This window comes from Electrophorus electricus, chromosome 3 (assembly GCF_013358815.1).
Source record: "Electrophorus electricus isolate fEleEle1 chromosome 3, fEleEle1.pri, whole genome shotgun sequence".
In the NCBI taxonomy this organism is placed as follows: Eukaryota; Metazoa; Chordata; class Actinopteri; order Gymnotiformes; family Gymnotidae; genus Electrophorus; species Electrophorus electricus.
In genome coordinates, this window is record NC_049537.1 from 26,677,163 (window position 1) to 26,692,147 (window position 14,985).

Sequence of the window (14,985 nt, forward strand, 5' to 3'; positions counted from 1 at the left end):
GTATTTGCACGAATAGCTGTCCTCTAAATGGTTAAATATGCACCAGCTCTCTTTAATGGTTTTAAAGTGGTCTCCCACGCCCCATACTGTATCTGACTCTTGTCGCCATTTAATTTTCTTCCTGTCCATAGTTTTAATTTGGTTACTGGATATCATAAGCCAGTCCAACACACACACACACACACAAATGTTAGATTCCATCTGTGTGTTATCTGCTTTTTCATTCACAACTCACCTCAGGCGAGTATCTGGGGGCTCTGATTGAACTTGTTTCTGTGTCTTGGCTTGACTGATCAGGGCTGGGTTTTCCAAAAGCATAACAAAACAAAGATCATATTTAAATTGTAGATCACATATTACACTGAACACTCCCAATCTCATGATCCCAACACTGCAATGATTTTGGGAAACAGGACTCAGATATGGACAAGGAGTGGACCAGTACATTGGAAAAACATCCTTGCACCAAGTGGGTGCAAGATTAAGGTCTTAACCAGTTCCTAAGTCATATATTTCTCTTATCATTTTGTCATGTAACACATAAGTGTATACATTAGTCTGGATATAGTACACCCACCTTATAAATGTGTTGTGCAGAACCTCGCACAGTGCAGTGTCAAGGCAGTGTCAAACAAGAATATGTTGTCTCCCCCATATGTGCAGAATGTGGTGGGTGAGAAAAACGAATCCATTTTGAATTAGAAGTATCATTCTGTTTTTGTGAATTGATCTCTGATTCTATTCATTCAGCTTGTGGTGTTTATGAAGCAATGCTAATTAAAAACCTCACTTTACTTTGCTTGTGTTTGTGCTCTTTATAGTAAATCTACTATTTAGAATATGACAATAAAACAGCAGTCAGAAAAGGCTTCCATTACCAAACGTTTTTTTTTTTCTTTTTTTGTATTTAGAATTTTTTGTCTTTAGCAAAGGAGGTACTCGAATCATGCTCTTTTGTAGATAAAATTAGAGCGTTATTCAATGATCAATTTACTGCAGTTTATGTAAGGAATAATCTCATGACTATTCAGCGCTATATGTGTAAATTGTATTTATCTTGTCTCCACGTCCTGTTTCCTACATGATTTTTCACTGGGTTTGATTCTTTTTACGTGATTAATTTTGTTCCTTCTACATATTAAACAGGCTTGGAAAAATGTATTACCAAACAATAGCAGGTTTTCGCTTACACTGAGATCCGGAATAAAATTTGGTGACATGCATTCTTTACATTAGAATTTGGATACAGATTGCCGATTCCAGAACAAAGTAAACAAAATGACTGTAGCCTTGTGATCGGCCTGCAAACAAATGTAACATTAATCGTTCCGGAAATATCGTATTTAAGAGATGAGCGCGCATGAACGACACACGTCGTATTTACTAGTGAGAAACTCAGATTGGACATGGAGGCGTTTCTGTAACAGAACGTCATGGCGCCTGCCGTATACTGTAAAAGTTTTAAGCTCATTAGCAGTAGTTTTGCATGTTATCCGTGCAGTTCAAGCTGGTATACATTTTGTGCACAGAAATAATATATTTTTAAAAATGAGTTTTCTCATGGCGTCCATTTTCCCCCGACCAAAAGCACTTGAACGCATACCATGTCGTAATTACGACCTCCAAACCAGTAAGTAGAAATTTCTGAGGAGGACCTGAAGGAACCATTAAAATAAATAAATTTAATATCTCAGAGAGTGCAGTGATAAACACTAGTGCCATCTAGTGGTGGTGCGTATAAAGGCATTTATTGATCCAACCCTTTATTGTTTCTTCCTGTAGTTTTATAACTTTTTAATACACGGATGTGAATTTCACTACCAGAATACATAATACAGAATACACAGATCAGTATAAGTATTTAATTCCAGTAATTGAAAAACCGTATATTACGCTTCGGTGAAGGTCCATAGGAATCTCACCCAAATACCACGAATTTGTAAACGTAGACTGACTCAGAGGCATTCAACGCAACTACGTTGTACTCAGTGGTTTAAACAAGCAAATAAACCGCGGCATAATTGAATCAACTTACTCTGAATTTATTGTTTGCATAGTATATTGATCATTAACACGATAACAACTGAAAATCAACGGTGAAACATTACACCGACTTAAGACATGACTGAAGCGAAATATCGGTGGTTAGTGTCAAGCATGTTATGTAACGTGTATCAAGATCCAGTTTAGTAATTGAACGGAGATTTTTTTTTTTTAAATCCCTCCAATCCTTTTCAAGAATGGGAAGCAATTGTTTAATGCTATTTTACTGCTATAATTTTCTACAGCTCGATGAATGTTTACAAACCTGAAACTAGAGCTCCAATAACCACTGATAGGACACGTGCACAAGTGACATTCCTTGCCATGCGGGCATTTCCATTCCACTTCGCTTCGTCCCAGACATGCAACTCTCAACCTATCCTGACACTGTTAGACGTCATCGGTGTTTGACTTTTTGGGTGTGCCCACAGTCAAAAATAGATTGACAGAAATTTTGCCAAACCGTTGCTCTTAAAATGTTCGAAGCACCCAATCGTTATCTACTCATCCACTAAGCAGTTTTCCATCAAGTTAGGTAGCTGTAGTGTTCTGTTTTGAGACAGGGAAAAAAAAACTTGGCAGTACAACTAGCAAAGGTTTATTTATGAGAACAGATAGATATTACGCAGAAATCCGCGAGTGTAAAATAGATAAGAAGTGTAATCTGACTTTACCGTCAAAGAACCGGGGGATGTAGCCGGTCAGTTTATCCCGTTCACATATGCTTGCTCTGAGATTAAGATACAAGCGAGTCGGTCTGGCTAATCTGCTCGCTATGGTGACACACCATCGGTTTACCTGGTAGCTAACTAGCTAGTTAGCCTAGCGAGAATATCTGGGACCTTTTGTGCTCTGTAGAAATTCAGATATCTGTCCCATTTGAAGACAGTTGTTGTGATAGGACCAGTAACTCCAGATATTTGTTAGATAGCAAGGTTAGCTAGTGTGATAGCTTCACGATTTAGCGTGCTAGCTAACGTAAACGGTAACGCTAGCTACACCCTTGTCCTACACATTTTTTGGTATCCAGCCAGCTGGATTGGACAGCGAACGGTTGAGGTAAATCTACATTTGAACATCTTTCACACAACTTGTTAAGGATTTGCGTTTTGTGCATTAGCTATGTAGCTAATTGGGATGTTAGTTAAACTACACGGCGCTAGCTAGCTAACTCCCACTCAATTGTCAATCGCAAGGACTAGCGAGTTGCACACAGTATGCACTTCAGTAAGAAGCGGTGATAAAATTAACTAGCGAAATCACATGTAAATTATCCGAACTCATCTGATGGTCAGCTACCTAGCTGCTTAAATTCATAGCGTAATTTTCGAGTTCACGTTTTGTTTTCTTTTTCTTGCATGATTCGACCGAACTATTTAACAGAGGCAGCGCTAGCTGGATCTCCGTAATGGAGTGTAACGGAGGTTCTCTTAGCTGCATCTTTAATCTGACCGGCCTCATTTAAGAAATCTCTCTACACTGAGTGTAAAGCGGTAAATTTCAGTCTCGGTTCTACATTTTCCTTATTTTTTCCAACACACCTGACTCCTAAGGTGTTGGAGAGCTGAATTTACTTCTGTGAGTTGTGTTAGGGAAAGCAAACATGCTCTGGGCTCCCTAGGGCTACCATTGTGAGCCACTGCCCTAATGCACGCTTTCACCCAAAATAGGATGTAATGGCACCCTTATCTAATGTCAGAGAGTGAGATTCAGTACAGCAGCATATGCCACAGATGCTGTGTTGTACAAAAGATCTGAAGTGTGCATCAATAGAGGGAAAACATCGCCTGACTACTCTTGGGAAGTAATAAATATCACAAAGCAAATATCATTCTCCTACAGTTACTAACACATTGTTATACCACTTGATAATGGCTAGTATTGGTTTTCTAAATCTTTTTTTTCGTAGTAGGTTTTATAAAATTGTTGATGAAGGACCTCTGTCTGTAACATCCCGTTTGTCTGGAACCCTTTTGTACTTCACTGCTCTCGCGCTCTCAAATATATAAATATATATAATGTGTGAGCTGTTTTTGTGTGTGTGAAAGAGAGACAGAATGTCAGAATTTGAGTGAAGTACACAAGGTTTCCAGAGAAACAGGACATTATGGACAGAGGTCAGATTCAAATATATATATACATTGTGCAATATCATAAAAGGAGATGGGACAGTTTTAAGAGTTCAGCTGTGAATATCTTCAGCATCGTCATTTTTGGTAGACAAGGATTATGTGTAGCCCTCCACATCCACATGTAGGGAGGGTTTGTAGACTCGTATACTTAGATTTAACATTTGGCAGGTTCTGTTAGCATTGATGCTGAGAAGATATTGAGGCACCCTTTTACCAGCTTCCAATTTCAAAAACTGATGTGCACAGTAGAAAATAACATGTTACAGATTAGTCTTTATTTCTGGCCTTTAAAAAAAAAAAAAAACTTGCGTGCGTGGCTTTGTGTCCACTATTAAATGTATCAGCAAAGCAGTAGACCTCTTTATAAGCCTTGTCTTACAGGCTCCTGGGGAATGTAGTCTCCACACCTGTTTTTGTTCTGCAGTTGGTCATGTGTTACATGGACTGTTGAGACTATTCAAGCATATTCATCGACCCCTGTTTCCTGGCGCAGCATTTGTTGATTGTCAGACCTCCCTTTGTAGGAAATGCATTTGTATTTATAACAGGCAGCATTAGACTACACAAAGACCTAATGAGATCATATTCATATTAAACTTCAGAGGAGCTTTCAGATCCTGGTTAGACTGTTATAAATGTCAAACTTGACAAGCCATGGGAAATTAAAATAGTTGCAGGACTGTGGGAAATGGAGTACTTACTTGATAAATAAGTCAGTTGTGTTAGTCAGAAAGCTCTATGACTGTTTATTTTTAAAGTAGTTGTTTGTTTGTATGATTGTGTTTGTGTTTTGCATGCTTGCTGCCAGTGGTAGCATCGTCACAAAACCTACCTGTTTACCTTTCTTGAAAATGTAAAAATGATTAAATCCAAAGCATATATGTCCAGACAATGTAACAAAATGTATTATTTACAGGTCTAGCTGTTGTGCTGCACAGCAACAACCCAAGTCTTTGTCAAATAGTATGTTAATGCTGGCATTCCAGGGAGGGCTGTGTTCTTGTTTAAACATTTTGTTAAAAAGTAGAATGGATGGTTCATGGGTGAGCTCTTGGGCAAAAGACAGCACTCTCATTATGCTCATCTGGGTTTTTGTTAGATATATACATAGATATCTTGCTCACTTCTTAAATGACTCATTTTTAGTAGATTTTTAGTAGATAAACAGAACATTGTCTTTGCAAACATATTACATACTACATATTAAATATGCTTTGTTATACAGGATATATAGCCTAAGCCTGGTAACATCCTTTGATTTCCTTCTGCTTCAGGCTCCAGCCTAATTTATTACTTTAGGGCAGCATTTTTGGCACAGCACAAGAAACATAGTGCTTGAATAAAATCTGTTTAACTAAATGTTGATCTGGATTAATGAATGTTAATTTTCTTAAATACGGGTAGTACATGGCTTTGACTATTCTGTCATGCCAAAAATATTTAGAATGGTGTAGTTCAAGCAAGTTTAATTTGATTGCCAGTTTTTTTTATAACTTTATAAGTTCTATAAATAAATGCTACAACAAATGATTATGAAAAAATAGGATTCTGTAAAATTTAACATGGAAGTGAAGTGTAAATAATGTGAAAGGCTCTGTGTCCTACTCTGTTCTGTCATTTTATGTCCATGTTTGTCTAAGTTTTATACATTTGGGCCCTATTTTGAACTGTTCATGTTTTCACAAATGGATCTTCAATGTCAAACCATTGATCCTAACTAGGGCTCTGTACTCTAGTTTCCCAGGCATGGATTAAGCCCATCATTGGACTGAATTGCATTCCCTATAATGATTTACCATCTTTTTTTTTTAGTCTGGTTGTAGGCTTAATCTGGATCTTACTTGTCCTACATCGAAGTAGTTTCATGTTGTGATATGTGAAGAAATTTAATTTCTTATATATGCCTGGATAAGTGCTATTAGTTAATGTTATAATACTATAATAATGTTCTAATATATAGGAATATAATGTTTAGTATTAAATTAATCATTTTTAAGAACCAACCATAAGTTAGATCTAATTGCCTTGTATATAATTGCTGGTTATAAAACTTCCCTAGGTGGGGTTGTTCTTGCGCTCGAAGTCCACTAGGTTTATGGCTGAATTTATGACAGCACTAGTTTTAGCAGCCTGTCACTCACTGTCAACAACCCTCATTTTGTATAGAAATTTATTCTCAATGACAGTGGTTTATCAGACCTTGCATAGGAATAAATGGGGAACTGGAGTTTGAAGGGTGCTGGAGAAATGTAGTGATTTTTTTTTTTTTTTTTTTTTTTTTTTTTTTTTTTTTTTTTTTAAATTACAGCACTTCCCATTATGAATTTAGCTATATATATATTTTAGTCTGTTTCCAAACCAGTGGGTTTAATATAATTTTTATAGTCAAGGTTAAACATATACTTTTAGTAACAGATCTTTCTGAATCTGAGGTCCAATGCACTGCACTATGACCGCAGGTTCTGTGTCATTTTGTTTTAGTGTTCCATTGAAATACCTTCTCACTCTGCTGACCTTATCAGAGTGCATGCCTCACTTTCCATCTTATGGAAAATAAAGGGATCCCCAGCAACGGTGCCTGAAATGGGCAAATACTTTGTAGAGTGAACCTACAGTTGTTTTTGGCTGCTTGAGTCATTGCTTAATAGAGAGTAGACTAGGCTTGTTACAGTGTCTACATTAGTCATGGTGTGAGAAGGTCATGACCACCTCCCTGTGGATTCCTCCTAGTCGTACGGTAGTGCGCTGTTGTTCCACACAGGGACACAGACTACATGGGAAACCTTTGGTGATCCAAGTTACACTGCTACACTGGCATACATGATGGCTGTTTAATGCACTGCATTTGCTGAGCTACATTTTTTTTTTAACCCTCAAACATGCACTTTTCCTCACAGTCACTTTGTTTCAGTTTATAATGCCAATGTTATAAATGCTGTCAATGTAAGCAGAATTTTGAAAAATATTTGATTTCTCAGAAAAGCGCTAAATAATTAAAATCTGTTATTGTGCTGTAAGTAGTTTAAAGGCTTGGTTCTTTTAAGTTCATTCAAACTAAATGTTTTGCGTAGAGACACTTTGATGCCAGTCATGTGACATGACATAATTTATCAAAAACTGACTGTTTGGCCAAACATTGCACAAAATAACAAAATGTATACAAGAAGACTTTTGTAAAAAGGTTTTGTAGTAAATTATTCTATAATCTTTCTATAATCTATAATTATTTAATTGTAGGCTTATGTGTTTTTAAATTGTCAGTTAATACTGTGATACAAGAAAACCGCCATCATTTTAGACTAGATTATCATACCATGAACATTTTGAGCTATAACACCTCTAGAGGAAGCTTATCGTTTGAATTATGTTTCTCAAGGATTTGGAAGCATGAATTCCTACTTGCGGTGAAAAATATCCTTATCATCTGGACCTTGACGCTGTAAATTGTTTTTAGTTTTTAAGTGTTTATTTTCATGGCCTGCACTCTAATAGCAGGTTGTGGATGCAGTGCAGCGAATGAAGTGCTATCAAAAAATATAGCCTAGAAAATTTGAGTTTTTATGATTACAGTGTTTGACAGAAAATGCATTGTGGTAAAGTTCAAAAAAGTAAACCGATAAACATAATGGGACACGGCTGGTTTGCTGTGTCAGCAGTGATGCGATTGGCATTGACAGGAACTCAGTAAACCATTCATGTTAAGTGATGGACCACTGTTTCTTCGTCAGTAAATGTCTTACAGAGAGGCTTTAATATGCTGTTTCTTGAAGTTTTCCATTTAGCCACTTTTCTTGAGGTCAGCTGGGCCTTTTGCTATTCCTGTTTGGTTCACTGAGCATAAGCATAGCTATTCTACCAAAATTTCAGATGCTTTTGTAGCTGCAGTACAGATGTTTTACAGAGACATTTTGCTTGTAAACTAGTTTGTACATTCATAACATTTGCCCTGTGTGTTAAATAATTGTTGGTGGGCTTTTCTGTTTGCCAACACCCTGTGAAAGTATTTAAGAAAATAAAAATATGGATGACGGTTAACTTTCATTAGGCCTTTCAGGTTCAGTAAAGTTTATCAGATGCCTTAGAGCATGTTAACCCAGTTTCTGAATATTGTGGCAAGTTTTTAGTTTGAGTGAGAGTCAGTGTTGGTATTATAAGCATGCTATCAGCACACTGTTATAGCCAGTAGTGTGTAGCAGTACAGAGTTCTTTCCCCTTATGCCTGTGCCTGCAGCCATGAGGAATGAGCTAAGGTCCAATAACTTCATGCTAGTCCAGAACCTCTCTAATCTCCTCTGGGCCAGCAGCCTTCAGGGGTACACACTGAGCTCTTACATAAGTCTGAATGAAGACCAGCAGGCTATGACTGCCATCTGGCTCTTAACCTGCAGTAGGTGTTGTTTCACAGAGATGTGTAGCACAAGTTACTGCCTTGCACGTGGCCATCACATGAGGTGTCAAGGCGTTTTCGCACAGTTGCAGGCCTATCTATGAGAAGAGAGCACATATTTTTGTGTTTGTGTACTAAAGGGCTTTATTTTCTCAGCAGGGAAAAATAGATGTAATATACAAATTAGCTCCTTGTGGAAGAATCAGTGAGTTTTATGATTGTATTAACCTGAATTTTTGCAATAGACTTACCAGATTTATTGGTGTATGAAACACCAATATTTTGAACACTGGTTTTTGTTCTAAATTTGAGTTGTCTTTTATGTAGAACATGCATTATGTGGAATACATTCCTTTAATTTCTGTGATTGTTTGATAGTTCCTTCAACAGAGGTATCTCTCTGTATCTGTTTTTGCAACTCTGACAAAAACCGTAGAACCACGGGTGATGTTTTGGCATCTGTAACACAGGCCCTTTTAAGTCTACCCTCTTACTTACTGTTTGAGTTGGTGGCTATTAGCGGCTTGCTAGAACAGTAGGCTTTTCTAGTGGGAACGTCATCTTGCATCAGTGTCTTTGATCGCTTGACATGCACATGTTTATAATGGCACTCAATTTCACTCTCTCCCTTTCTTCCTGCGTCTGTTTCAGGACTATGTCTTCGGCAGCCACCTCACCCCCGTCTGTAGATAAGATGGACGGCTTCTCCAGAAAGTCGGTCCGAAAAGCTAAGCAGAGGCGTGCGCAGAGCTCGTCTCAGTTCAGATCTCAGGACAAACCCATTGAGCTGGTGCAGCTTCCGCTGATGAAAGGTAGACCATGTTCAAACACCTGCCATCTGCTGACATCAGCGATGCACTGAACAGTTAGCAGGGCTGTTGAAAATTTTATCACACAGCAAAGTCTGTCAACATTGCTTTTCTCAAACATAGTAAAGCAGAAACAACAAAATAATTGCTAATTTGGTGCAGCTAAAGTGTCAGTAATATTGTTTTCAGTGTTTAAGAATTGGTCTCTACTGATCATAGGCAAACTCTTCAGACACATAATCCTGCTAATTTTGTCAAAGGGTCTTTGATTTTTTTCCAGTATAAAACAAAAGTTGCCACCCCAATTTTGAAAGTCTGTTGTTGGTGTGTGAACATAGGAAATTACTTTCATGTAGAAGTATGAGCTTATGCTGAATAGGCCAGGGGATAATTTAAGGCTTTTCATTTTTTAGACTGAAAACTGTAAAACGAAGTCCAAATCGCAAGGGAATGAACCAGACATTATATACATCGGTGTCTTATGCCTTTGTGTGTGGTCTTTTCTTTGGTACTCTTTCTGTTGCCTTCACTCTCCCTGTACCTACAGATGTCTCTGCTCATGAGCAGCCGGAGCTGTTCCTTAAGAAACTGCAACAGTGTTGCACACTGTTTGACTTCATGGACACACTTTCAGACCTCAAGATGAAGGAGTACAAGCGCTCCACCCTCAATGAGCTGGTGGACTATGTCACAGTCAGCCGTGGCTACCTGACTGAACAGACCTATCCAGAGGTCGTCAAAATGGTCAGTGCTGTAGTCTGGTTGTTTAGGCTCGTCATAGTTGATGGATGCATGATTTAATGACTTTCACTTATCGCTCATTAATATGGCAGTTGCATCAGACTTGCCGGCCTGTTGTTGAGACATACTGTCATGTCCTCGCCTCTCTTTTTTTTTTTAAAGGTTTTTTTTCTCTGTATGTCTCTTTCAGGTCTCCTGTAACATATTCCGGACTCTTCCACCTAGTGACAGTAATGAGTTTGACCCAGAGGAGGATGAGCCCACGTTGGAGGCCTCATGGCCACACTTACAGGTGATGAGGCAAGGGCTAACAGTGGCCAACACCCTACCACTTTTTACACACTTCTCGGAACCCAGCAATCACATGACCTCTCAGCTCACCAATGCTTCTGTCATTTTATGATTTGATTTTTTTTAAATATTTTTTTTTATTGGGGTCAAACTACCATAGAGTCATCTGTAGCAGCGAGAAGTTAACTGATCTGTATCTTTCTCTTCAGCTTGTCTATGAGTTCTTCATTCGCTTCCTGGAGAGTCAGGAATTTCAGCCCAGCATTGCCAAAAAATACATTGACCAGAAATTTGTACTACAGGTACATTTGTGCTGTTAGTTTTTATTTGTGAAATGTGATATTTATCTGTTGAATAGGAACAGTGATTTGTAGCAGGTGTTGTATAAAAATGGCATAAGTATTACAACTACAAAGGCAGTGGATAATATATTTGAATGTGAGTTATGTAATTGTATTTGTTGACACTGAGCTTAAGTATGTTGGCCACATGCAGATGCATGCTTATTTGCTAAAGAAAACCATCCTGCTGGCCCAGTGTCTGTGTCTTATTCTTATCCTGTTTGTTCTTAGCTTCTGGAGCTGTTTGACAGCGAGGACCCTCGTGAGAGAGACTGCCTAAAGACTGTCCTGCACAGAATTTACGGCAAATTCCTGGGCCTCAGGGCATTTATCCGCAAACAGATCAACAACATTTTTCTAGGGTAAGAAAGTGGAGAATGACCTCCTTTTAGTAAATAGAAGGTGGGCTCAAAGCCAGATCAGATGGTGTTTAGAATTACATTGCTGACATTGTTTTGTACCCTTATTTCCAAACTTGTCCTGTCTTGTGGTGTGGTGTCCTATCTTGTGAAAAGGTTTGTATATGAAACTGAGCACTTCAATGGAGTGGCTGAGCTGCTGGAGATTTTGGGAAGGTATGTGGCTGACTAACCTTTTGTTTAATATGTTTAGTGCAAAATGCTTCATATTTGCTACTTTATTTTGGTACTTATTTGCACTGCCTTTCATCATTTCCACAGTATCATCAATGGTTTTGCACTTCCACTGAAGGCTGAACACAAGCAGTTCCTGGTGAAGGTGTTACTGCCTCTGCACTCAGCCAGGAGTCTGTCCCTGTTCCATGCTCAGGTATTTCAGACTACAATCCTGCCCTTTGCTCCTTTTACATTTGGGTTTTGCTTCTGTGTGCATGTTTATACTTGTTAGTGAGGTCAGCTTTAGTTAGACTCTTGAAGCTGTATTTCTAACTATGCTCACTTTATGTAATGTGAGTGACATTTGGAGGTCATACTAGAAAGATGGATGGAGAGAATGAATTGGCCTGACAATATAATAAAGTACTGTAAGTTATTTCTCTCTGGGAGAGAGTTTGTTTGGGCTCTGTTCTTGAACAGATTCCATCAGTGGGGATGAAACTGATATGCAGCAGTTTAGTTCTGCTATAGTTATCAAGACAGTGCACAGACTTGTCCTCATCTCTGACTTTTCCAGTTGGCCTACTGTATTGTACAATTCCTAGAGAAAGACCCAACGCTAACAGAACCTGTAAGTGACCTCTGCCTTACCACTCTACTTTTGAATGCTCTTTGTTGTCCTTTTTCTAATTTGCACTATTATTGATAATTATCAGGTGATAAGAGGCTTGTTGAAGTTCTGGCCAAAAACCTGCAGTCAGAAAGAGGTATGTTTTTGTGATTTACATTTTTAAAATTGATTCATGTATTCAATTATTCATGTTGTAATTTGCTGATTTGAAGCTGCTTCTTTTTTTGTAATATTAATTAGTTGAGCTTTAAAGATCTATCTAAAATAAATAGGTATGTATTTATGGAGACTTTGCAAATGAGATGCTATGAATGTTGTTCTGTTCTTTGCGTACTGAACTGAGAATATTATTGATGTGTATTTGTATTTGGTGAAACTTGATGAACTCTGAGTGTTTTTGGAAACTCTCATACTGGCCAATGTTTATATTGAATGCTGATTTAGATTTTTCCCCAACATTTTTGATGGTCTGTAGGTTATGTTCCTCGGGGAGCTGGAAGAGATCGTGGATGTGATTGAACCCACACAGTTCGTCAAGATCCAGGAGCCACTGTTCAAGCAAATATCCAGATGCGTGTCTAGTCCACACTTTCAGGTCTGCAATACATATTCACAGATGGAAACTCCAGAAAGCACTGTCCATCCAGACCCTTTCATGATACACACAGGCATTCTGCTCCCCTTGTTTGAAACTGGAGTAATGATGTCACTGTTAAGAATAGTTGTCCTGTTGATGTGTCTGTGTGGCAGGTGGCTGAACGAGCTCTTTACTACTGGAACAATGAGTACATTATGAGTCTAATAGAGGAGAACTCCAGCGTCATCCTGCCTATCATGTTTGCCAGTCTTTACAGGATCTCCAAGGAGCACTGGAACCCGTAAGTAGAGTGCACAGACACTGGAAGTACGCACTGGCCATAGCGCGGTTTCTGTCTGAATGAGTCGTTTGTGTTAATGCAATGCACTGGAATGTTTGTGGATTACTTTCTTGTACATCTTCATGCATGCTCATGTACCTTGATTCAGGGCTTGTTGTTGTTGTTGTTGTTGTTTTTAAACTTACTGAACTCTTTTGGCCCTCTCTCGTCTCATTCATTTAGATCGATATCCGCTTTAATCTACAATGTGCTTAAAGCATTTATGGAGATGAACAGTGCACTGTTTGACGAACTGGCCGCAAACTACAAATCGGACCGTCAGAGGTAAGGCGCCTGACATCTCAAATTTCATCAGAACTGAATTGGAATATCGCCTGTGCTTTTAAGGGTTTTGTCCCGTCCCCCCCCCCACGTCTTGCTTTGTCTCAGGGAAAAGAAGAAAGAAAAGGAGCGGGAGGACCTGTGGCAGAGGCTGGAAGAGCTAGAGCTGAGGCGGGGGCTCCAGAACAGCGACGGCATCATTCCCACCTAACACGACTCCACCGTTATGTCTGGCTCCACCCAGTCACCTCCTTCTACCACAGGGACTCCACCCCCCCTCCCATGCTTCTTGTGCTACACACTTTACTGTACACTCCTACGTTTTGTTTATCCCATTTTTTTTTTCAACAGCACTGTAAAAAAAAAAAATTCCTTCTTCTATTTCCTTTACAATGATACTACTCTGAAAGAACAGACAATAAAAAAGGAGAAAAAAAACCAGAGAGAAAAGGAGGTGTGTACCTTAGGGAAGAAAAGACTTCATATACTCTCGTTGTTTAACAAAAAAAAAAAAGGCAGAAAAAAATGCGCTAATCAACTGATGAAGGGATATATTTTGACAACCCTATGCCTGAGAACAGGAGTCTCATTTCAACTTGTTTCTAAAGAGTATGGTCCTACAGATCCCTCCTAATGCAGTGGGGGTCTGCATTCATTACATCATACCGTCTTGTGGGGCCCCTCTTCCACCCTGAGTCCTCCCCGTCCCCCCCCCCCCCCTTTTCTCCTCAAGGAAAGACTTGATTGCACATAACATTTGTATTCCTGTCCAAGAAATGTGCGGCTACTGTACAAGAGTCCCCAAACCTCACGCAGTCAAGAACAATGAAAATGACAATGAGTTCAACCTTAGAAGCTCCTTTTTATTGCCTACATCACTTTTTTTACATGCTGCCACAAATGTGATCATCCCAGGTTCTTTTGTTTGTAAGGACATGTGCCAGTCTGGCACTGGTACCACTGACCAGGAATTGCTTCATAAAAGTATAGGCAGCAGTAGGCTACAAGAGTTGCCAAGACATTATATCCTTGAAGTATTTTTTTATGTTTGAAAAGGGTAATAACCTGCTCTCTGTAAGAGCTCTGCTTCAGAGACCTCTTGGGAATGTCAGACTGGCAATTCAGCGTTTACCAAGAAGGACATTGCAGTTTAAGTATGGCCTCAGACATGAGTTTTTCACTCCATATCAAGAAGTCTGTTCTTTTCTTGTCACAGTGTTTAGAAATTATTCAGTGTTTTTTAAAAGTTAAGTGATTTTGTTTTAAACTCTTATCCTGGACTTTTAGCCATGGGTCACTCTGATGTCTACTGCTTTTCATTTCGGTCAGCTTTGTGGTTCAGGATGGTTGGATGCCCTTTAAATAATTCAGTAGCGCTAAAAAAAAAAAGTAAGGGCGTTAAAGGAGTGTTTGTAACACAAACCTGCATATGTGGGGTAGTTTCAAGGCCCTTTTGGGGAAAATACTGATTCAATAAGTCTTGCTCCTCAACAGAAATGCCAGCCAATGCGGTGGGTTAGGACTAAAGCACTTGGAGTTAGATCTTTTATTGTATTCACAGGAATCAATATTCTCTTTATTTTGTTTTATTTCAGTTCCATACCATGGGTGTGGATTTTACATGTAAGGATGCTTTGAAAATCTCTCTGGCTGTCTTGCATTTTCCCCCTCTATGGGCCCCTGTTCCTTCCTTCGCTTACATACATATTGTGTGTTTTATGATGGCCCAACTAAGTTCAATGTTAAAAATTCGAAAGAAAAAGGTTTGATGAATAGAATAAATCTAATTATTTTAAAAAGGACAGAGATATTAAATAAACCTCTTTTGTGATAAAA

General features: G+C 38.8%; 1 protein-coding gene across 1 annotated transcript; it reads left to right on the top strand.

Annotated features, from left to right (window-relative positions):
- The first annotated feature begins 2,583 nt into the window (after nt 1-2,583).
- On the top strand, nt 2,584-14,985 carry ppp2r5ea (protein phosphatase 2, regulatory subunit B', epsilon). Its single transcript, XM_027002974.2, has 14 exons — nt 2,584-3,102; nt 9,214-9,374; nt 9,919-10,115; nt 10,303-10,404; nt 10,613-10,705; nt 10,976-11,106; nt 11,260-11,319; nt 11,425-11,533; nt 11,897-11,950; nt 12,036-12,086; nt 12,426-12,545; nt 12,701-12,828; nt 13,051-13,152; nt 13,258-14,985. Exons 2-14 carry the CDS (start codon nt 9,218-9,220, stop codon nt 13,358-13,360), a joined length of 1,407 nt encoding a protein of 468 aa, XP_026858775.2. The 5' UTR covers nt 2,584-3,102; nt 9,214-9,217; the 3' UTR covers nt 13,361-14,985.